Source organism: Erpetoichthys calabaricus, chromosome 11 (assembly GCF_900747795.2).
Source record: "Erpetoichthys calabaricus chromosome 11, fErpCal1.3, whole genome shotgun sequence".
NCBI classification, from domain to species: domain Eukaryota; kingdom Metazoa; phylum Chordata; class Cladistia; order Polypteriformes; family Polypteridae; genus Erpetoichthys; species Erpetoichthys calabaricus.
In genome coordinates this window covers 29,839,730-29,865,413 of record NC_041404.2, presented here as the reverse complement: position 1 = coordinate 29,865,413, position 25,684 = coordinate 29,839,730, and the positions used below count along the sequence as shown (strand labels likewise).

General features: G+C 37.6%; 1 protein-coding gene across 4 annotated transcripts in view; it reads right to left on the bottom strand.

The window, feature by feature from the left end:
• Positions 1-25,684, bottom strand: part of LOC114660282 (histone-lysine N-methyltransferase, H3 lysine-36 specific-like) — a 153,791-nt gene that overhangs the window by 19,491 nt on the left and 108,616 nt on the right. For all 4 annotated transcript variants that reach the window (XM_051933835.1, XM_051933834.1, XM_051933833.1 and 1 more), the window contains exons 13-19: positions 22,794-22,994; positions 20,012-20,191; positions 13,416-13,572; positions 9,432-9,637; positions 8,843-8,955; positions 7,991-8,260; positions 4,796-4,912 (exon numbers count right to left, since the gene is read on the bottom strand). In XM_051933835.1, the coding sequence (XP_051789795.1) occupies positions 4,796-4,912; positions 7,991-8,260; positions 8,843-8,955; positions 9,432-9,637; positions 13,416-13,572; positions 20,012-20,191; positions 22,794-22,994 (1,244 nt within the window). The remainder of the gene's footprint in view (positions 1-4,795; positions 4,913-7,990; positions 8,261-8,842; positions 8,956-9,431; positions 9,638-13,415; positions 13,573-20,011; positions 20,192-22,793; positions 22,995-25,684) is intronic.

The window sequence follows — 25,684 nt, the reverse complement described above, 5'->3', positions numbered from 1 at the left end:
TAGGCCTCTCTGGCAACGTCTTAAATTGGTTTCAGTCTTACTTAACAGCTAGAAAATTATTTGTTAGTGGTGATTATACCTCAGAGACCCAATATATTTAATATGGTGTACAGTAATCCTTCCTCGATCGCAGGGGTTGCGTTCCAGAACCCCCCGCGAAAGGTGAAAATCCGCGAAGTAGAAACCATATGTTTATATGGTTATTTTTATATTGTTATGCTTGGGTCACAGATTTGCACAGAAACACAGGAGGTTGTAGAGAGACAGGAACGTTATTCAAACACTGCAAACAAACATTTGTCTCTTTGTCAAAAGTTTAAACTGTGCTCCATGACAAGACAGAGATGACAGTTCCGTCTCGCAATTAAAAGAATGCAAACATATCTTCCTCTTCAAAGGAGTGCACGTCAGGAGCAGAGAATGTCAGAGAGAGAGAGAAAAGCAAACAAATCAATAGGGCTGTTTAGATTTTAAGTATGCCAAGCACCGCCGCACAAAGCAGTTGCAAGAAAGGCAGCTCACACCCCCTCCATCAGGAGCAGAGCATGTCAGAGAGACAGAGAGAGACAGATAAAAACAAACAATCAAAAATCAATACGTGCCCTTCGAGCTTTTAAGTATGTGAAGCACCGTGCAGCACGAAGCAGCTGCACAGAAGGGAGCAACGTGAAGGTAATCTTTCAGCATTTTTAGACGAGCGTCCGTATCGTCTAGGTGTGCGAACAGCCCCCCTGCTCACACCCCCTCCATCAGGAGCAGAGAATGTCAGTTTGAGAAAGTTGCTGCTCATTCATTCGGAAATACAAGTAAGACTTAAGATCAGAGTCAAGAGTCAAGAGACAGAGAGAGAAAAGTAAAAAATCAATACGTGCTGTTTGATCTTTTAAGTATGCGAAGCACCATGCAGGAAGCATATCGCTTGATAAAGCAGCCATATGTAAGCCCAGCAAAGAAGAGAGCAATGTGAAGGTAATCTTTCAGCGTTTTTTGAGGAGCGGCCGTATCCTCTAGGGGTGTGAAGAGCACCCGTCACAATATATTTGAGGAGTTTTATTTAATAGATAATACGCGCTCTGGTTGGGTAGCTTCTCAGCCATCTGCCAATAGCATCCCTTGTATGAAATCAACTGGGCAAACCAAATGAGGAAGCATGTACCAGAAATTAAAAGACCCATTGTCCACAGAAATCCGCGAACCAGCAAAAAACCCGCGGTATATATTTAAATATGCTTACATATAAAATCCGCGATAGAGTGAAACCGCGAAAGTCGAAGCGCGATATAGCGAGGGATTACTGTACCACAAAGATCTAATCTGGGTCCACTGCTCTTTATGGTCTACAGTGCATCCAGAAAGTATTCACAGCGCATCACTTTTTCTACATTTTGTTATGTTACAGCCTTATTCCAAAATGGATTAAATTCATTTTTTTCCTGAAGTTCTCAATTTTTTTATTTTTAATAAATTTGCAAAAATGTCAAGTAAACTTTTTTCACGTTGTCATTATGGGGTGTTGTGTGTAGAATTCTGAGGAAAAAAATGAATTTAATCCATTTTGGAATAAGGCTGTAACATAACAAAATGTGGAAAAAGTGATGTGCTGTGAATACTTTCCGGATGCACTGTATATGCTTTCTTTAGGTCAGATTATCTCAAAGCAGAAGGTGAGCTACCACAGCTATGCAGATGACACACAGCTGTATATCTCGATAGTGCTTGATGATCCTGCCGCTCTTGACTCTGATCTTAAGTCTTACTTGTATTTCCGAATGAATGAGCAGCAACTTTCTCAAACTAAACAAGGAAAAAAGAGAAATCTTAAGTGATTGGCAAAAATGGATATAGTGAAGGTATTAGAATAAACTTGAGCCCTTAGGTTTAAAAGTCAAGTCAGAGGTAAAGAATTTAGGGGTAATAATAATAATACATTTTATTTATATAGTGCCTTTCCCATGCTCAAGGCGCTTCACAGAGTCTTAGAAAAAACAGCAGGGTATATGTAACATTGGATACAAATGTTTTCCTGAATAGAACAATGAAACAGCTAACAAAGCATTAAATAGAATAAAGAACAATAAACCAGAGTAAAATACTAAATTCAATAATAAAAGAAAAACCTAACAAATAACCTAATTTGTGATAAAACAGACACACAAATTATCCTGAGCACCTGGACAGAGAGGTAAACTGAAAGAAAGGGCACAATGTTAAGTTAAAAGCCTTCCTAAATAGATGAGTTTTAAGTTGTTTTTTAAAAGAATGAATGGAGTCAGCTGATCTAATTAATTTTGGGATGTCATTCCAAAGTCTGGGTGCTATGGAGCGGAAGGCCCTGTCACTCACAGAGTGCAGGTTAGTGTGAGGCACAACAAGATTACCAGAATCAGAGGACCTTAGTAGGTGAACAGGAGCATAGTGATTTAGAAGGTCACTGATGTAGTCCAGTGCAAGGCCATTTAAGGATTTGTAGGTTATTAATATAATTTTATATTCAATCCTGTAAGACACAGGGAGCCAATGAAGGCGAAGCAGGATGGGTGTGATGTGCTCACTGTTGCTGGTTCATGTAAGGACTCTTGCAGCAGAGTTTTGAATCAACTGGAGCTGTGATACAAGATTAGAAGGGGCACCTGCCAGCACAGAGTTACAATAATCGATGCGGGATGTGATAAAAGCATGGAGTTTCTCAGCATTAGAAAAGGAGAGGAATGAGCGAACACGGGATATGTTACGGAGGTGAAAGTAAGAAAGTTTTTTAATGTGGTTTATGTGGGCGGAATAAGAAAGGGAGGAATCAAAAATGACACCAAGATTCCCTGCATCAGAAGAAGGTCTGATGAGATCATCGTCAAGAGTGACTGGAAAGGAGCTCATTTTCTTAAGTAGCGCTTTAGTGCCAATATGCAGGAGTTCAGTTTTATTGCAATTTAATTTTAAAGAGTTCTGCTCCATCCAGGATTTAATTTCACTGAGGCAAGAGCTGAGAAAACTCTGATGAAGTTGCACTTTTGACATTGAAATAGAGTTGAGTGTCATCTGCATAAAAATGATAACCCAGTCCATAGCTACAAATAATATGGCCAAGGGGAAGCATATAAATACAGAAAAGAAGAGGGCCGAGGACAGAGCCCTGAGGAACTCCTTGTGTGACTGGTGCTGAGCTGGATCTGCTGTTGCAAAGACTAACAAACTCTTGCCTATCAGTCAGATAGGACTTGAACCACTGGAGGGCAGTGCCATAGATAGATAGATAGATAGATAGATAGATAGATAGACAGACAGACAGACAGACAGACAGGTAGGTAGGTAGGTAGGTAGGTAGGTAGGTAGGTAGGTAGGTAGGTAGGTAGGTAGGTAGGTAGGTAGGTAGGTAGGTAGGTAGGTAGGTAGATAGATAGATAGATAGATAGATAGATAGATAGATAGATAGATACCCAGCATGTTCTCCATTCTGGACAGTAGAATGTCATGTCTGACAGTGTCAAATGCTGCACTGAGGTCTAACAGAATTAATATGCTGCTTTGTCCAGAGTCTGCTGCCATAAGTAACTATTGACTCTGACATAAGTTGTAAATTACATATTAATCAGATTACTAGGACTACATTTTTTCACTTTAGCTACAATTCTTAAGTTAAACCTCTCATGAAAAATTGATTCAAGCTTTTGTTTTCGGGCGATTAGATTACTATAATGCACTCCTTATAGGACAAACTAAGAAAGATATCAATCAGTTACAGTTAGTACAGAATGCAGCAGCAAGAATCTTAACTCAAAAGAGAAAATCTGAGCACGTTTTAACAGTTTTAGCGCTGTCACATTGGTTACCCGTGTCATTTAGAATTGACTTTTTAATACTTCCAATGATTTATAAAGCCTTAAATAATCTTACTCTGTCCAATATTTTGGAATGTTTGTCCCTTTACACTCCCAAGTCATAACATCAGATCTTCAAATAAAGGTCTACTTATAATTCCAAGAGCCACCCAGAAAAGAAGTGGTGTGGTGACTTTTGCCGTTATGCAAAAATTTGGAATACTTAAAAAATACAACTTAAACTGCTAAAAACCCATTATTTTAAAATGGCTTTTTCGTAGCTACATTTTAGCTATTACACTACTGTATATTATTACACTATATTATTTTCCTCTGGGTTCTGCAATTCCCTATTAATCTGTACTATTTTCTGCTGTCTTTTCTAGTTATTCTATGGACTTTCTTTTTCTGAACCACCACCTGATCAAGGTATCATGCTGCCCCCTGTGTTTATGGATTGAATGGTGGGTGTCCCAGATGTCCACATGACCATCATCAACGATTTCTTCCATGTGAAGACTGAAAACCATAAGGACTAATTTTGAACATCTATGCTAGCTAGAATGCCCAATTGGGACTGGGCCATCTTTTGGCCTTAGAACCCCTGCAGATTTTTTTTTCTCTCCAGCCTAACTGGAGTTTTTTTTTTGTTGTCTCTGTCCTCCTGGCCTTACCCTTTTCTTTGTTACATACTGTATATTGCTTAATCTTGTTTATGTTTTATATTAACTTCCTTTTATTTAATTTTGTAAAGCACTTTGAGCTACCTTGTGCATCTGAAAACCTGCTATTGTATATAAATAAATATTGTTGGCTGTCAACAATACATTATCATATCATTACAGAGAATTCATGTCATTTGGTACTACAATCTGGCTGAATATCTATACTGCGGTTACAAAACATATGCAGTTAGGGTAAAATGAAGATAGAAGGCAAAATTGCATATTTTATTGATACAGTGACACTCTGGTTGTTACCTTGTCCAGGGTGAGCATGTAGAAATTTGAAATGTCATGTTCTTGTGCATGTTTTATTCGAGCTCTGCATTCCTCCTCATCAATCATCTCTCCAACATATTCATTTACAAACTCACCCTGCAGAAATAATGGAATAGAAAAGAATTATAAAAAAATGTTTAAAATGTAAAAAAAATCTAGTCACCTGAAGAATGATTAGAAATCACGGAGATGTATTGTTGCCAAACCTGCCAAATGCATAAAATGATCTGTAATTATGTTAATTTATATTCAGAAAATATACAGCATGATGTGCATAACACACTGTGGAAATGTACAGATCTGTACTCGTGTTCAACAAAATCATCAGAATACATTCCATTTGCCAGTGTTCTTGCGCATTACTTGTGTTAAAATCATTAACAATAAAAGCAAGAATTTGCAAACAAGTAATGACAAAAGTATGCTGTTTTAGCTAATCATATCAGCCACTTCGGGTAAGTCAAACACACAAGTCAGCTACTCCATTTATCTTTCAACATGAATGGACGTCATTTATTAAAGGTTTCCATAACTGTTAGGATTTAAACTGTGTACTATGTACAAAATTTTAATTTCTTTTATTCATCCTTTTATTAATGAGTCTGTGTTTTCATCATTGTTTTGTGCAAATGAGACAGTCACGTCACCTTTAAGTTTAAATTGAAATAAAGACGGATGTGGACGATTCACTCCTAAGGAGTACACAAAGGTTGATCAAGTATGATTTTTTATGGATGTATCTATACTATGTACCAGCTTGTTAGTACAACTAACTACTCTTTGCAGCCTACACTGCATGCTATCACTTAAGCTTAATATTCTGTGTAGAGCTAAAACAATTATTTGCAATGGAACAGGACTAAGTCCAGCTGAAATTACTGTAATTCATGTCAGCTAAGCAGATAATGACATTGCAGTAGGGGAACAAATGAACAAACAACACAAGTAATGTTCGCAATCCCAAAGATCACAGCACAAGAATAACAAAATAAAAGGCTACATAGGATACATGTTTAACTTCCACATACATCCTACAGTTTTTTTTGCATATGACACTGCAACATATAGCTCAATGACCTCTATATAAAATGTGTTGACAACATTCATTTGAGTGTTTACTTTAAATTAACATCCACCATTTGTTTTATGAAGTACAACATGAATGCATTAATGCAAATTGTTAATGAAAACGGTCAAATTGTTTTATTAAAATTAAGTGTGCCACTGCTTCATGGCATTCAGTCTCTGTATTTGTATAGCAGTAGTTGTGTTTTCACTCTTGGTGTAGGTCATGTTTGTCCGATATGTATTGGAGCATGATGTGTGCATCTTTTCTCTTGGTCATGATTTTAATGAATAGGATATTAAGGTGTAGCAAGAGGAATGGAGAATATTCAGTTTGGAAATCTACTTTGGCCAGTACTTGTTTTCTGTAATGACTATTGCTTTTGAAGTCTATTTTCTCTGCAGTTTGCAGGTAATGTTGTAATTTGGTTCTGCCTTCAACTATAAATTAATCGTAGTGCAATAAAGTAACTAGAAAGTGCTGGTTAAGGTTTCTTGTAAACACTTATAATACATGCTACTGATGGGGTCTGAGTTTGAATACATAATAATATAACCCCTTATCTAACTACACTAACCATTTTTCTTAATAATTATACCTGAACTATTTGCAGTTTATTTGTACAACCAACTGGTGATTCTGCAAAATCACAACTATGAACTTGATCAAAAGGTACCCTTTAGATCTGATGGATATGCTGCACAATATCACTTCAACATGTGATGAATATAAAGGATGGGTTCTGTATCATTTCTGGACTTAAGATCAACTTGGACAAGTGAAAATGTCTTTAGAACCCCTAGAGAATATGAACAGTCTACACAGAGAGTGACTGGTTCAGTATTTGAATCCAGGACTTGCATTGTGTGGGGCAGCATCAATAACCATTGCATTACCAGGCTGCCCTTTCAATACTAAACTAAAAATAAATATTCTCCCCTTTCCCAAATGATTTCTCCCTCACAAAAGTACAAACACACCCATGCACAAAATAAAGCTGCAAATTAAAGCATAATTTCAAAAGAGTATTAAACTGCAGCACTCTTTTTTTCTGTTTTCATGAGGGAATTCCCATAAATTTCAGAGATTGCCAAGACTATTATTAATTTATAACCATTGGTTTCTTTGTAACTCATTAATTATTACAACATTTGAGTGCATAGTAGTAAAAGAAACCTCCACTCTGAAGCCTATGTTACAACTGTCCACCAGCAAGTTATCCTGTTCTTTCCAGCAATTTCTTCAAAACCACAATGTGCTTATGCTAATTTTTTTCCTTAATTTATATATGATTCAATTAGATTTCTAGATGAATATTTTATTAACACAGATGTAAACAGAATGCTCTGAATCACAATATAATGAAATAAAATGAATTTGTATCATCTTTACATGCCATGTGCAAACTATTACAGAGGCAATTTGTAGTTTACTGATAATCATGTTTGTCAGGACTATTTGTAATTCTTGTGAAAGGACAGAGATAACCAATCTTATCATTGTGTGGAAACCTATAAAGTGTCACAAATAATCGCTATGGTACAATGCACTGCATCTCATAAAGTATTATTCATAAGTTGAACAGATGCTTAACTGCTATATGCTGATATATGCTCTTCTTGTCTGTATGAGATGTTTTGGGAAGTTAAAATGTTACACAGTTTTTGGGTGTTAGGCCAAGGACTGAACAACAACAGAAATTAATTCTTACTTAAGAAGGTATGCTTTGTTTAGGAAAGTTTATGCCATGTTAATGCAAAAAAAAAACTACTCTTTATTTTACACAATTGAATCTGCTTTCCTCGTGTAAAACATTTTAGTGAAGCAATGTGTCATTGTGATTGGAAATAAGCAAACCTGATATAATGAAGAGAAAACTACTCCCAACCCTGATGTTCATGGGTGATGACAGTTACTCAATGATTTTATTGGGATAAGCTACAAGAAGTTAGAAGACCCACTGAGAAAATCTTGCAATAAAATGCAATGCAACAATCTACAAATGCACACTGAATTAGATGATGTCTAAATTTTCATATATATAAAATGTTATTAAATTTAATTTTCTAAACAACAGCTGCAGAATTTATTTCAAATGTTGTAGTCACCTTCTTAATATCAGTCTTGCAGCGCAAGCCCCATCCCCTTGCCACAGTTCGAAAGATCTCCACTTCAGGATACTGACGCTTGGTAAAACACTGGTTTTGGCATCTCTCCCCAGCTGGGCACACCTGAGGGTGGCACTCATACAGAAGCATGCGGTTAATGCACTCTGAATCCTGTCCACAAGGGGTTTCATCGGTTACTTTACAGTTGCACCGAGGAATTTCAGACAAGTCGGCAGTGAAAATCTGTACCTTCCCCACAACTTTGTTAACCTGTACACACAAAAACATTAACAGCATAAAAAGGAAAACAGAATAAATGTAAAATTACATAAATAGAATAGTTTGCTTTAAAACCAGTGTACTGTACTATACTTCAAAAGACTAGTGAGCCTAAAGTGACCTTTCACCTCAAAGAAAAATAAGGTGTTGGATACAACTACCTTTAAGCCCATGAGAAACAAACAAAATGAAGACAACATTTATGTGTTGGTGATGACTATGGGATACAGCAATTTATTAGTTTCCAGTGATTTCAGAAAAACAAAACTGAATCAAGTTCAAGGAACCTTAGAAAAGGGCTTGTTGATCAAGCAGGGTAATTGCTGAAAAAGAAAAAAAAAAATCAACAATTACGGTTAAAAGTATATTAAAATTTGATGCAAATGTCTTACCCAATAATTTTTTTTTTTTCTGTCTTTATGAGAATATCCATTAAAATTTGATTCTAAATATTTACTAGTTCCTCTTTTCCTGCACAGACCATCCTAAATCATAGCACTGTGAAAGAAGCATGATAAGAATGCACTAACATCTGCTCTTCTGCTATTAATATAAAATGCAAAAATCATTTACTTTAATATGTCTATATGGAGGGGGTTTCTTGTCATTCCTTTTGTCTTCCTGCAGCTGCTTCATTTCCTTTTCAGTCTGTAATTCCTTGAACCTTAGTGCAGCCTCCTGCAAAGCTAATGAATATCAAAGTATTTTTCATTATTATTAAAAAGGGCTTGAATGGTTTTAGGAAAAAAACATTCCAAGAAACAAAAATCTGTTTATAATAATATAAAATAACAGGGCATACACTAAACAAAACTGCATACCTAAAATCATGCTAAATTAATGCTATCCTTACATGGGATATACCCAATGAAAAACTAAGCATTTGTTTACAACCATTTTTTCTGGGAGAAATTCCATGTTTACCATGAACAGCACAGCCAAAATCATATTATAATAGGGGTATTAACATGTTGAGCTGCAATGTAAACTAAAATAAAGCAAGTAATGAACATTGACATTTGGCATTTATGCTGGGGAATGTTAAAGTCAGAGGCAGACTGAAAACACAACCTTACTTTTACTCCACTAAAGAAGAAATTTAAATTTAATCTTTTTCACTTCTTTTTCAAAATAAAATGCATTATACAGAGTTTAAACTTACCTTTCTTGTAAACTGGATCTACCCCTTTACCCATCTTATCCTTACTGCTTGCATCTCCCTCCATATAGGGAAAGACACGTGCCTGATAAGTCCACAGGTAGTCATTAGATCCAAAAAAATGTACTGGGAATTCACCAATATCATGCTTCATTCTTTGAATATTAACAGGAATATTCTTTGGGTGACTCACTTCAGCAGGCCACCATCTGCAAATGGAGACAGAGAAATTAAGGATTAGGTGAGCAGAGCTACTGATGATGTAGAAAGTAAAATCGTATTCTCACATTTCTGATATGCCCGATTTCTAAGTGGCACCAAACAGAAATTCTCACATATTATTTTAAGTTTTTCAACAATTAAGATAAGAGGGGGTTGGGCAGGGTGTTAGGTGTGGGTTGAGGAAAAAAAATCACTTTTTGCTTTTAACTAAGTTGGTAGCAGGCAACTTATCAATAAGGCCAAGTGATCAATTTTAACTAAAATGCAAAAAAAAACCTACAAATAGTTTAGACAGATATTAATTCAAAAGACAAAGTGGCATCTGGAAATGTACATGTGTCATTGGTAATGTATCTAAAAGCCTGTCTAGCAAACTAAAGCACTGGCTGTATTTTAAGATTTGCAAATTCTCAACCATGTTTCTTTAAATGAATGTCTGAATATTTAGACTAACAAGTTAGGTATTATTCTAAAGATATTTAATCTATATAAGTTATTAAGATGAAAAAAGAAGATCTCAACAATTTAAACAGTTTATTTCACGTACAGGTTTTTTGATTAAACATTTGATTAATGAAGTCAATAAGAAATAAACCTGATAAGAATTTTAAATTTTTTTTTTTAATTTAACAAGACATTTTCTGAGATTTTTAAGGTCATCTGCCTGGAATTTGAAAAGCAGCTGACACCACACCATGTGAATGTACTTCATCACTTCTGGCACAGAAGCAGAGAAAAATCAGTGAGGTTTCTTAAGGATAAATTGTGGCATGCAAGTGGAAACCTGTACAGGTATAAGCTTTTATATAATATTAGATGTTTAAAGTTTAAATGGTACAGAGCAATTATAAGGTGTCTTGGCAAAGCATTAAAGACTAAGCAAGTCAAGGATTAACATTATTATTTTATGTTTTAAAAATCTTTACTAGATAAACAGGATTTCTGTATTACTCAATTTTATCTAATTTACATTTAAATTCTTCATGAATTTCTATAACTGGCACAATAACTTCTTGAATCTATTGTGTGTGTACAAGCACATATACTGTACAGTATATCCATAACTGCTGCTCTCAGTTACAATCACTAACAAATAAAAAAAAAAAAAAAAAAGAAAAAGATATAGTGCCTGGGTCAGATATCAAACAGAATTTATTTGAGGAAACTACACATTTAACACTTTCAATTCTAATCGTGCTGTAGTATTTTCTGTCTATTGGAGCAGAAGGCTTCAAAATCTAGCATTTTCACAGAATTAGTCATTTAACAATTATGAAAAAATGAAGTCTAAAATTCATGCTAATAACTACTGTAATCAAATACTATCTATGTAAAGTGCATATCCCAATTATAAATCAGGAACTACAAGGAGCTAATCCATTCATAAAATGAACAATTATTTACTTAAATACAGTGGAACTTCGGTTCACAAACGCCTCGGTACACGTACAACTCGGTTTACGATCAAAAAGTTCGCCAAACTTTTGCCTCGGTTCACGACCACACACTCAATATACGAACAAGCCACTTTCCCTTTCGGTTTGTGCGCGCTGATGATTTCCGCACGTGTTGCATTGTTCTCGGTCAGACGTGAACTGCTGAACTGCTGCAATGTAAGAGAGAGAGAGAGAGCAGGCAGGCTCGTGTGCTGATGAGAGAGAAAGAGAGAGAGAGACAGAGAGAGAGAGAGAGAGCAGGCAGGCTCGTATGCTGAGGAGAGAGAGAGCAGGCAGGCTTGTCTGCTGATGAGAGAGAGAGAGAGCAGGCAGGCTTGTCTGCTGATGAGAGAGAGAGAGAGCAGGCAGGCTCTGTGCTGATATGAGAGAGAGAGAGAGAGAGAGCAGGCAGGCTCATGTGCTGATGAGAGAGAGAGAGCAGGCAGGCTCATGTGCTGATGAGAGAGAGAGAGAGAGAGAGAGAGCAGGAAGGCTCGTGTGCTGATGAGAGAGAGAGAGAGAGAGCAGGCAGGCTCGTGTGCTGATGAGAGAGAGAGAGAGAGAGAGAGCAGGCAGGCTCGTGTGCTGATGAGAGAGAGAGAGAGAGAGCAGGCAGGCTCGCGTGCTGGAGAGAGAGAGAGAGAGAGAGAGAGAGAGAGAGAGAGAGAGAGAGAGAGAGAGAGAGTGGACAGGCTCGCGTGCTAGAGAGAGAGAGAGAGAGACACAGAGCGCGGGTGCAGCTGAGAGCGAGCCTGTACGTGCAGCTGAGCAGGGAGCCTGGGTGTTTGTCAGTGTTATTCAATGTTTTTACATTAGTTTACTATTACACTGTGCATTCTATGGCGTAATTAACTATATTTGTGCTTAAAAATATTTTAAAAAATATATTTTCATACAGTTCGTACGGTCTGGAACGGATTAATTGTATTTACATACAATCCTATGGGGGAAATTGCTTCGGTTCACGACCAATTCGGTTTACGACCTGAGGTTTGGAACGAATTATGGTCGTGAACCAAGGTTCCACTGTAAATCGGTATTTCATTTGTGTAAATATCTCTTTATATACACAAAGGGAGACAAAAACTTTCATATATTTCAAATATTTTTAAAAATACATACAACCAAGAAATTAAATATCTCCATTTTTCAGCTATGTACTAATTTTGAGAAAAAATGGCTTGTCCTGAACCCAGCATAAGGTCAAGCGTGCAAGCAAAAAGCTTTAAAATTTGAGGTTACTAGATGTTTAAAGCACACTTCTAAGAAAGGAAACACGTCTATGCATATTGCCTTGTTATATTCATTGCCTTCATCAAGATGTTTTTTTTCTCTTACACAAAGATAAAGAAAATAAGTTCATATTACTAAAATTAAAAAGGTGAAAAAAATGGATAGAAATTTAAGTGAGCAATTTTATTTTAATCTTTGCAATTCCCATTCTGGCAAACATTGAGTGATGTAAGAGGTCTTCAGCTTATACTTTAAAACATGAAGTGTTTCTACTCTTGAAAACAAAAATAAGTGCACCCACTAAACAAAAAAGGACCTTGTTATGATGTGCTTTGTGAAAAGAGCTATATATAAAATAAAAGATAAAAAAGTGTCCTCACATACCTGCCAAGCAGTATTAATAAGCCAGGTATTTAGACTATAGTCAACCATAGATCTCCATCCTCACTTACACAACTGACTTCTACAATTTTGAAACAAGGGTTTAAAGGCTGCTAAGAATGAGCACAAGATTGGAGTCATTCATTGGGTTAACTTAACATTAAACTCTAATTAAAAAAGAAATACATTTTGGTAAGGGATATATAGCATTACTACATCACCGACCAATCACTGAAGAAAACTCGAGAGTAGCATACCAAGTTACAGGAGTAATTTCCTAGCTCAACAGACTAAGTTACACCCATTTCAGCTTTCCTGCTGGGCTGATCATAATGTTGCAGTTTCTAGTCTATGTGAGAATGAACCCGCAGTAGGCATTGTGTGAATCTGGTACACTATTAAAAATAATAATCCTGTTTTAACACTAAAGTAATAATCTTTAATAGAACAGTTCCAATCACACAACGTACTGAGAAGGATTTCTTCTTCAGCTGGTAACAAATTTTGGTTAAGTTAACCATTTTTAAAATGACTTAGTTCTTTTAAATTCCTGAAAATTTGTATTATAGCACTCTTAATAAAGTACTCAAAAAACTATCAAAAATTAAATCCTGAGTCAAGATAAAGTAATATACTGATCACTACTTGCATACAGAATCAGTTAGTGTGATTTATTGACTGTTGGAGTGATGGAAAGAGCAAAAGAGCTTCTGACCTGTATCGACCCACTTTGACCCACACCACCTCCTTATAGTGGGGTTTTTTCCCAGCACGGCAGTCATTGCAGAACCAACTACCTTCGGGCATTTCGATGTTTAGACACTCACGGTGAAAGGCAGCTGGGCATGACTCACAGCAAAGTAAACTTCCCCCTGCCATAAACAAGCAACAGCAAAATATACTGTAAAAAAGTATAGTAAAACAGTGGTAATTTTCCATAAACTACAAAAACAAAACATCTGCTGGTTATAATACTCTACACCGTCAAGCAGTAATCATTACTTAAACATGTATATATTAATTTTTAACAGAAATATCTCTGCATATTTTATTAACGAGAAATGCACAGTTTAAGATTTTTCAAGTTCAATTCTGATCTGCACCATCAAGACTGGCAACTCTGATTTTAAGGCAATCCGATATGCAAGATTCATATTGAGCTTTGAAGTCTCTGCAAACACATTTCAGCTTAGTTAAATTTGGTAGATTTGGCATGACAGGATTTTACACTCATGTAGCAAATCTACTAACAGAAGCATATTCTTAGCATATAATAATAAAGACACTTAATAATGGTGTTTAAATATCTGATACATTGGTCTTGCAATTCAATAAATTTCACTACAGCAGAGTCCACTAAAGTGTTGGGGTCTAGATATAAACGTATAAAAAAACAACAGGCAAAGTACTTGCCATTGTGGCAGATTCCATGAACTGCAGCACAGTATATGCTAAAAATGGCTATACTTAACTTACATATACTATTTAATTGTTGCTGAGTAATTATTAGAAAATTGTGTGTGTATTTCATACAAGAGATGTGTTTTGAACACTGGCTTTAAACGACCCAGCTTGGACTTGTACACACAGCATAGAGATGATGCTGGCATCATGCAGAGCTGCAGTAGATGTGGGTAAAGTGTGCACCTATTAATGAAAATTCCTACACTAAATATATGCAGGTTAGTGAATTAAACAATGTCTTTTAAGGGGTTACTACTGTATTATGATATTAATGGCCTTGTTTTATTATTTTTATAGAAATGCTTTTGGTTTCTTGTAAACAATACAAGTATTGACTGCTGACAACGTTTCAAATTTTCAGTGCATGACTAATGAGGTATTGTACTAAATGAAGCAGGGCAGCAGAATCCTAGTAGGCAAATCTTGTTTAATATTTTATGTTTTTTTGCTTTTTTACTCTTATCAATGGCAAGAACCCAGTTCAGGAGTGGGGGCCCGATGTGAAGAGTCTGCCATTTTCGCTGTCGCAGTGAAGGATTTTCAGGATCGGATGACGTTATCTCCCATCCATCCGTCTGCTTCCTTCGTCTATTTTTGTTTATTTTTGTCTATTTTTGTTTCTTTTTTTTTCAGAATTCACTGTCTTAATCTTCTTTATTTATTTATCTGGTTTGTACAATGCTATATACTGTATATGCTGCCGTTCTTTATTATATTCTGTAAGTGCCTTGAACATGGGAAAGGCACTATATAAATAAAATGTATTATTATTATTATTATGCAGCGTAAGCCATCTTTAAACGAAGCTATTTCTCCTATGTGATTTCTTACTGCCGTATCACTAAGGGAGGGTATCACCTTTTTATATTATATCTATATAGATTCAGGTTATGTAACACGCCGCAATTACAAAAGAACTCATTCCCATCCCAGGGAGCTAACGCCCCCTGTTAGATACATAGGGGCCACATTATTAACGGCAATTTCTTCACGGTTACTTGATACACAGACTGTGAAATGATTTTGGAACTGGTAGATTCCATACTTATTCATGAGAATCAAACTACTAAGTATAATAAGAACAATGCAAAAATGGAGTCTGTCAGCTTCATAACACGTGGTCAGAAACCATTAAAAATATACAGCAAGTTTTCTTCATCATCATCAACGGCATTTGAGGGAAAGCTTTACAACACATTCAAAGTATTTTATCAGAATGCATTTATAGTTTAAGTCAATCTAAGTTCCATTCTCAACTGTTGGCAGACTGATTTAATACTATTTTGGTGGTAGTATATTGTTATTTATGTTTGTAGCAGGTTTTACCAATCACAGAGTTTAGAAAGTGAATCAGTACAAGCCACAAAAGGAAGAAGCAGTTAAAACATAACATGACTCAGAATCAGAGTGTTAAAGTCGTGTTTAAGTGCGACAGTGACATTTATACATATTCAGGTCAGGTCAGGTTGTGGAGCATGTACTGGTACAGCATGTTGCCGTACCCACCACACGACGAAACAGCTCAGGATCCTGGTTGGATGCCCCCCACCCTCCGGAAATTAATTTCTATCTGCCGTAGCCACGTGTTACGTGGCCAATCCCTTGGCCTGGTCCAGCTGCTCGGGTCCTCAACAATGAGGATTCTGCAGACTGGATCACCCACAGGAAAACACACCACATGGCCATAGTGCTGTAACTGACACTAACTCACTATGCAAGTAATGTGCCTCATTCGGGACTCCATGAGCTATTGTTCATGTGACACAAAGTCAAACCAGCAGTACCCAAGGATTCTCAGAAGAGACACAGTACCGAAGAAGTCCAGTCTTCGTCTCAGATCGCTGGATAGCATCCATGTCTTGCAACCATATAGCAAAACAAGAAGTAAGGGCTCTACAACCCTTTCCAGCGACCTTATGACCCTCTGTGCTCTCCCAATCTGTCTGCTGACTTCATAGGAAGAGACACCAGAGATATGAATGTCACTGCCGAGGTAAGTAAACCTCTCGACAATGTCGACACTCTCTCCGCAAACAGATACATTGCTGATGGCTGGGCTCAAAGGGTCATTAAAGGCCTGGATCCTGGTTTTTATCCAGGATACTCACAAGCCCAGATGCTCAGACTCCTCACTCAGTCTCTGAAGAGACCTGATCAGAGTCTCCATTGACTTCGCAAAGATCACAGCATTGTCGGCAAAGTCAAGATCAGTGAATCTTTCTCCACCAACAGATGCCTCACACCCCTGCCCTGCCCAACACCCAGTCCATGCAAGCATTGAACAGAGTAGGAGTAAGAACACACCCCTGACGAACCCCATAATCAACTGGGAAAAACAGAGGTTCTGCCTCCACTCTGCACGGCACTCACAGTACCAGTGTACAGTACAGCCATTATATCCAGCAATTATGAGGGGATCCCGCAAAGTCTCCAATGTCCCACAGGGAAGCTTGATCAACTGAGTCGAATGCTTTACAAAAATTGACAGACTGCAAAACTCTGCCAATATTTACATTTGCGCTCAATGAGAACTCTCAGTGTCAGGATGCAGTCGATGATAGACTTCTTAGGCATAAAAACTGACTGCTCTGGTTGGTGGTAGGGGAGCAACTAATCATGGATCCTATTGAGGAAGACCTTAGCAAGGACCTTACCCAGCACCAAGAGTGGTGTTAACCCCCTGTAGTTGCCGCAGTCCAGGTGATCACCTTTCCCTACCCAGAGAATCACCTTTAAAAAGCTACTAAAAGCAGTCAGCTCAGCAGGTCAAAACTGCAGTGTCATCCGTAAGGACCATTCCATCAACCACCATGACTGCAACTCTCCGAGGAACAGATTCGGATGTTTGTAATGTTTTGACTCTTCTGTAAGCAGGATGTGGGTCACTATATCATAGATGCTGTGTCACTTGCTCACAGATTACTCTAACAAACGCCTCCTTATGTGTTCTCAGAACCCTCACAGCCGTTCTTCTCAGTTCCCAGTACAGACTGGAGTTGCCATCAAGCTGTGCGCTGCGACTCCTCTCGATGATATCCACGGTGCCCTGCAAGATGAAACACCGCCTTCTTGGAATACTGGTAACACCAACACATCCCTCAGCAACCTTTAGGGTCTTGTCACAGAAGGTCTCCCACATTACATTAGGATCAGCAGTCATACTCAAGTGTGCAAGTTCCTCACACAAACTGTGTGCAAGCTGGTTAGAAACAGCCTGATCTTGGGAGTCTGGCCAGGTCTAACCTCATTTTCTTAGGTGGTAGCCTAATGGACCTAAGATGGATCTTTAAAGTAGCAACAAGTCTGTGGTCAGAATTCACAAACTGGGCACTTCTGTAGATCCTGCAGCATCTGCCCATGAGGATGTGATCGATCTCCTTCACCGCACCGCCAGTATTGGAGTACCAAGTCAAACAATGAAGCTCAGGGTGCTGGAACCAGGATCCAGTGATCCATAGCCCCAGACCTTTTGCAAAGTCAAGAAATATGGAGATACTTTCACCACAGTCACCAGACCCATGGGGGCCGACACAATCCTCACAGCCAGCCCTGTCAGTGCCAGTGGTCACCTTGAAGTCACCCATGAATAGAGGAGTGTCACCTCGCGAGCACCCATCAACCACAGAGAGAAGTTGTGAATAAAAATGTCTCCCTCACTGAGACAGCACTCACCATGGTCACAGCATACACTGAGACCACAGACAAGGCACCCAGAGAGTGCCCTACTCAGTCTCATAATACACTCATTGAAAGGAGTGACATCGGATACCATCAGAAGGAGCCGATCCACTACAGCAACAGCTACTCACCGAGTATAACAGCCATCAGAGCGACCAGATCAATAAAAGGTGTACCCACCTACAGAGATCTGGCCAGTCCCATGTCTGTGCACCTCAGAGAGTGCTGCCACTGAAAGGTGGAGTTTACAAAGCTCTTCCAACAGCAGAGGAAGATGGATCATCATGCCGGAGTGACAAGACGTTCCATGCACCTACCTGGATGGGCCACCTCAAATTGGGACCAGAGTGCTGCCATGTAGCAGGCGATGACTCAGCACCACACCAGTTTCGATCCCCAACAGCCATGACTCCATTGGCTCTCTGACATTTTTGACTCTTCCGGGGATAAGGGGCTTTCCCCCACCCCCCTCATAATGCGATCAGCCTTCCTATGGGAGGCTACAGCAGAGCTACTCCTGCGGAGAGCAGAAACAAGTCCTGCCTCTCATCAGAGAGCTGTGTAAGGTTTTTTTTTAAATGGTAGATGGAGTGCCAATCTTGCCACAACCCCCATAATTTCCCTGCAAGTTGGGGGACTGCTTGCAGGGCCGGATGCAGTTTAATATCATACCCAGGACTTACACACATATTATAGTATATTTAATTTTGGTTACATTTTTTGTCCATGTGCTTGTGTTTTTGTTTTAAGAGGCAAAACTGTTTACCATAAGGACATTTTTACCCTTTATCTCGAATTAATTTCAACACTGCTGGAAGCATTATACGCTTCTGGGAAACAGATTTACTAAAGAAACAGATCTATGTATGTGATCAAATTAATTTCTTTTTCAACACAGACACATTCAAAACTAAGACAGAACACAAATTAAAAAAAATAGTTAAAACCAAATATTCAGTACATTGAAGTTTGGTCAACTTTGTGCAAACTCTTCATATTTTTTTAATAAATTTTGAATTCAAACAATTTACCAGTGAAAGTTAGAATCAAGCAAATGGTAAATTGATCAAAACAAAAAACATTACAAACATTCATGAGTTTGCTCTAAATATTTAATCTACCGATTCTATTTTATCATCATTAATAAATCTAACTTTAACAATTGATTTTAATATCTTTTATCACTCCATTCATGTGATGAAAATGACTACAAACTTTAAGGCCTCTTTCAATACTGGCATGCAGGATATGAATTTTCTTTGTATATTAAATATTAAATAAAAATTATTTTCAGTATAAAGTTTTTAAGTGCATTTTCATCAGCTAGAGAGTGGAAATGCAAACTGTGCAACTATATTGTCCACTACTGACATTTTGAACAATTACTGCAAAAACAAACTGGAAATAGCAATTGAGTTTACAAAAAGCTGCAAAGTTAGTTGCTACTACTGAAGCAATAGTAACAGCATGGATGATGGATTGGAGCGGTATTGCATTCTTTCATTTACAGTTATTACTGGAGGAGAGATTAGAAAATGAACAAACTGAATATTATATTTCACTCTACTTCTCTTGGCCATTCATTACACAAAATAACTAGGATGTCCAGAGTCTGCCATTTTTGTCTTTTCCCAGCAAGCCTTGCCTGGTACACGGCCAAAAGAATAAGTCCTGGTGGAGTAGTAGACATGCTTGCTACAATCACACTTCAACTGGCTCCTCTTGATCTGGTGGTTTGACTTTGAGGTCCTCTTATATAGCTAAGCTCCTACTATCATGCAGTGTGACATACAGTAAGCAACCCTGTGCAGGAATCTCATTTCAGCCACATCACATTTGAGAGTATATCATTAAGCTGTCTGAGAATTTAGCACCCTTTTTACTACCATGGTCCTGAACAAACATCTTCAAAGTCAAAGCCACTGCAGCATTTTTTTAGTCACACAATCACCTTTACCCTCAACTCATGAACAAGACCCTTGGGTGCTTGAATTCTCAATTTTGGGCTGCTGCTCACCCCTTACCTGATGAGAAACAAGCCACTCTTTAAGAGGAACACACAGCATAGATACTTTATGACTGCTTTACAGATTGTCCATAATACCTTTTCATTACCAAGAAAATCTCTCTCAAAGGTTTAGGGAACCTAGAATTGTTTTGCACACCCACCTTCTGAACAGACAAAACACCAGCTGACATTTACATGCTCATGATTGCGGCAGCCCTTTCGTGGAGTAAAATGGTTGGGACACAGGAAACTGTTATTAGCCAAGATTACACTTCCTGCAGCCATACAGGTATCAGTGGCATGGTATGCCACAGGGCAGCGCACACATCGTGTCAGCCGACCTGCAAAACAGAAATTTAGTATAAATAAAAAAAACTGACCACAAAAGAAAAACAAGCTTAATACTAAGTTACATGTCAAAAAGAACAGTCACTAAATGAACCGAAGATATCTTTGTAAATGAACCCAATTAGAAACTGCCTAAAATATATTTGAGGGAAAAAAATCTGGTTTAAATACAATGTTACATTTACAAAAGAGTATTCATAATAATGCACAACAAATAAAAAATCTGTCAAACAAAATGATGTAAAAAATAATGAAAAAGAGCAAATGGACACTAGGTTGCTGGTGGAAAAGGAACAGCAAAGGAAAACTGAATGCATAGCTTGAATCATAAGATGAAAACTTTATTTGTCACAAAAAAAGAGTAAGTTATTTTAAAAGAAAATTAACATAAAAAAAAGTTTTGCAAAAATATAATAAAAAACAGTGAACAGCATTACAGTACATCCAGGTATATTGACTGGTAGACTGTAGGAATAAGGGATGAAATGGGAGATGAAAGTCGAAAAACAATTCATGTGTTCCACAAAGTACTCTAAACCAAAACGGATTTCAAGAATCTGAGTAAAAAGGTACTGACCAAAATTTTCATAACCACAAAATCAAACTATAAATACATTTTGCAAGTACTTTGAACTATTCATAAGCATGGACAAGGTGTTACATGCAGTACTGGCTTAAACACCATTGTACTGAAGAGGTTACATGCCACAACTTCTAGGACACAGCCCAGCAACAAGTCATTGTATCATAGCAAGGGTATTCAAAATGGCAGCATCCACTACAAAAATTGGCATCTTGGTAATACGCATATGCATATGTAATATATATTGGTAAAACCCAGGGGAAAAAAAAAAAAAGTTAAAAACTCAATGATCATAACACCAGGTTGTGGCAGGCTTTGTAGCCTTCCGTTCTGATTACTATTTATTAAACTGTACTACAAAATAGGGCCCTTGCTTTAATATTTGCAGCATACTCAAAATTAAAAGAAAATGAAATCTATATATATAAAAATCCAACGTTTGTCTGTCAATCTGCTTTTTATGAGAGAACTACTTAACGGATTTAGATAGGGATTTTTTCTGTAATTTGCTTGAACTTTCCAGTTGATTTTGCGACTTCTCTCATTGGGCTAAGAATCATAGTTCACTTGCAGGAACGATATATTTATATAAATCCAAGACAGAGGCTGCGGGCCAAGGGGAGGGGGAAGTGTGACGTCAAGAGTGGTGAGCCGGGTGGGGCCACCCTCACTCACGTACTAGCCTCCATTCAAATCGCTCTACCTCTAGCCACGTTTTGGAGCTGACCTGGCCTCTACTTAGTTAGCGATACCTGTTTGTTCATTGATTTTTAAAGTTTGTCCTGTTTCACTACTACATGGGCGAAGCTGCGGGGGATGGCTAGCATTTTATATATATTGTCACGCTTGGATTACACAATGGGCGGCATGGTGGCGCAATGGTAGCTTCCGGGTCCTCCCTGCATGGAGTTTGCATGCTCTCCCCATGTCTGCATTGGTTTCCTCCGGGTGCTCCGGTTTCCTCCCACAGTCCAAAGACATGCCGGTTAGGTGCATTGGCGATTCTAAATTGCCCCTAGTGTGTGCTTGGTGTGTGTGTGCGCGCCCTGCGGTGGGCTGGCACTCTGTCCGGAGTTTGTTTCTTGCCTTTCGCCCTATGTTGGCTGGGATTGGCTCCAGCAGACCCCCATGACCCTGTGTTAGGATATAGCGGGTTGGATAATGGATGGATTACACAATTGCACAGATTCACTCAAGGTTTTCAAGAAACATAAAATTTATTCATAGACAGCATAATAAAGCATAAAGCACAGGATGTCTGGAGGTGTGCAGGCTTTTAAATATAGGAAGTGCTGCACGAGAAGCATATCACGCGACACAGCGGCAGCAGCCCAGCATCTAACGGAGAAAAGAGGAGGCAAACTGTATTTGTTCCCATTGCAACAGCGTTCAAGAGGGGGCCTTGGAGGAGCGACCCCATCATCCAGGGGTGTGCAGAGCCCCCTTCTTCACAATATAGGCTCATTAGGGTGAATTTTAAAAGGACTTGATAAAATACATTCATGGTTTCTTGCTTTGATAAATCTGAGGTGGCATATTTTACTTTTTCTAGTAGATGCACGTAAGCCTTGGTCAGAATAACAAGGTAGTTCCAGTATAAAATAATTTAATAAATAAATCCATAACAATGTTTTAATTATTTTCCTTAGTTTAGTGTAGAATAACAAAAATAAACTAAATAGTCTTCTAGGCTTATTTTTTTTTACTTTTGTGAAAGTCAGCAATTTTATTACATAAATATGTTTACATAGAACTCAACGTTTTAATTCCTTATACCTGAAATACTGTACAGTTACGTTTACTGTGTGTGTGTGTGTGTGTTAACTAATTAACTCATTATTAAAGAAATTAAAAGTACAACAAATACTACAAAGAAAGGGGACCACTCAATCCATTAACATTATTTGGTTTGCTGATATTTAATTTTGCAGTTTTTTCCAGATTTAGAAGATGTGTTGCCTGATTCAAATGTATTTGCACTGAAAAAAAAACAAAATTCAGAAGTTATTTACCTTTAGAAATGGAGGGACTTGCTGGATTTGAGATATAACAGGACAGACAGATATGCAATGAACATCGAAACCCACGGTTCTGAGGCAATGTAGGTGCATACTTGGTGATACACTGGTCATGGTAGAATTTACCACACACAGGGATCAAGCAGCGCTTCACATCTGAACCAGGAATCTTGCACACAAAGCAAGTATGGATACCTAATATAATAAGAAAGAAATGCTCAGACTAAAGATTCAAAGCATTTAGTGGCAAATATAGCAATGACATTAAAATGCTAACAGATTATCAGCCTTTGTGGACAAAATACATTCTATGGTACCAAACAATTTCTTAATAGATTGAAATGTACCAATTCTTAGAATATTAAGGTGTAAAAATCCTGCTCTTAAAATTACTTTTATGATATATACATTTATGAATGAAAAATCTGCAAAAATAATTTCCTAAAAAAATGTAATGTTGCTATAATCATTGATAACTTTCGCCGAATTACAAGCAGTATGTCTTGATGCATGCTCAATAATCCAGGTAAGGAAATTCTTGAAAGTTGATTCTGTTCATCTGGACATAGTTATTTTTCCAATACGTTTAATCACTCATCCAAGTGACTAGAGACTAGGAGACTGAGGAAGCCACTTGGGTGAGTGATGAAACGTATCGGAAAAAAAAATATGTCCAGGAGTACAAGCAGTATGGTTGTACATCACTCGCATAACATATGGAGCCAACATAGGAAACACTTTAAGACAGAGATGTGAGAAAAACTTTTAATTTTGAATAGAGGTGTTCACAGTTTGTCAGATGTTCTTTCCTAAGATTTGTACAAATGTGAACCAGAGAGCAGAGAGAAATTTTTAAGGTGTGCTATTGATGTCTTCCAGTTAGAATGGAAATCTATCTTACCTCTAGCTGAACATTCTAATAAGCCTTTCTAAAACTTACCCATTAAGGTGTCACTCTTTGAATGTCTCTGTAGTTTTAAGGCTTACTTAATACAGATTTCTCCATTGAATTTTTCCATTTCAACATTAACATGAATATATCACCAAGTTAGAAAATAAAAGCCAGTCTTGAACAACTTATTGACAGCTGGGCCCTCTGCAAAGAAGTTAATGAACCATAAACAGAGAAAAGCACTCAGGTTTCTGGTTGGGAAGAAGGTGTGTGTTGCTATACAATATATCAACTTAAGAATTTTCTGTTCTAATTTTATCGACTATTATTGACCATTTAAGCGAAACATCATTTTGTACCAGCAGCTGTAGTGTTTTCAATTTCAGCAAAAATCAACACTGCAGGGAAAAGCCTATAACTAATTGACTTCTGCCAGTGTCCAACAAGCTTAATATAACATAATTTAACTGCATTTCATCTCTATGTGCTGCAATGCAAAGTTTCATTATCAAAAGCTACAACTTAACAGGTAGCTGACAAGTATGGTCTACTGGAGCTACTCAGAGAGAAGGTGCAGTGTTGTGTCATATAAACACACAATCACTGACAAAGCTGTAAAAGCACAAGTAGAGCAAATAGGGAATTTTGACACAATATTTCACTTAATATTTCTGAAATGTAGTAAAATGCCTCCTTATAAAACATACGCTATAGAACTTAACGCTTGATTTTTATTATTAACCCTAATTTAATATTAGCACAATGATAACTTAAATCATATTTGAAATAGCAGTTGTCACGCATTCATACATGAGGTGGGGACAGGGTCCAGGTGTGCAGAGTTCTAACCATGCCTCTTGTTTTCTCCACAATATGAAGCAATCACCAGGAGACTGTCCCTAGCCACGCCACTTGCCATGCATCCCAAGCCTCACCGCTTCCAGCAGCAGGCTAATATAACTGGAAAGACGAGTCGAGAACGCCATCTTTTGGACCTGTCACAGCAAAGGAGACAGAGCTCTCTAAAGTCTTAGTTACTAAAACATGCAAGGAGTGCAGTGGGACTGTTTTCATTTTTATTGCTGCTTATTAAACACGGCTGTGGCCAGGTTGGCACCCTAAATACTGCACCCATGTTTACAGATTTTCTCAACAATCTTTGACACCGTATATTAAAACCTTATCGTATGCAAGGGTTAGTGTTCCTGGGCACTAAACAAAGAAAAAAAAAGTCAAAAATATAAAACAACAACATTTATTTCTATAGCACATTTTCATTCAAACAAAGCAGCTCAAAGTGCTTTACATAATGAAGAAAGAGAAAAAAGACAAAATAAATAAGAATTAAAATTAGGGAACACTAATTAACATAGAATAAAAGTAAGGTCCGATGGTCAGGGAAGACAGAAAAAAAAAAAAAAAAAAAAACTCCAGACGGCTGGAGAAAAAAATAAAATCTGCCACGAGACCTCCCAGCCCCCTCTAGGCATTCTACCTAACATAAATGTCCTCAATCAGACCTCATTGTATTCAGGGTTCTCATGGAAGAATTTGATGATGACGGTCATGTGGACTTCTGGCCTTTAATCCATCAATGAAGGGACATCACGGTGCTTTGATTAGGTGGTGGTGGCGCAGATCGCCACCCCAAAAAACCAGAAATGTCTCAAGACAACTCCTGACAACCCCCCTAAAACACAACAAGCTTGGGTTTGACTATACCCATTAATAAGTACAATACATATAAACATTAACAGCTTCAATGGTAAATAGCCATGAAAGCAATTATCAGGAGTGTCTCATGGGTATGCATTTGACTAAAAATACACAAAGGTTTCTAAAGTGACACTGCCACTAATGGAATTTCTGTTCGTGTTAATGTTAGTCAGAGGTAATACAGAGCACTTTCTCACAAAATTCACAGTTAAGATCTACACATGGCAGTCAGACAAGGAGATGTGCATCTTGAACTTCTTTCTAACACCTCTTTAAA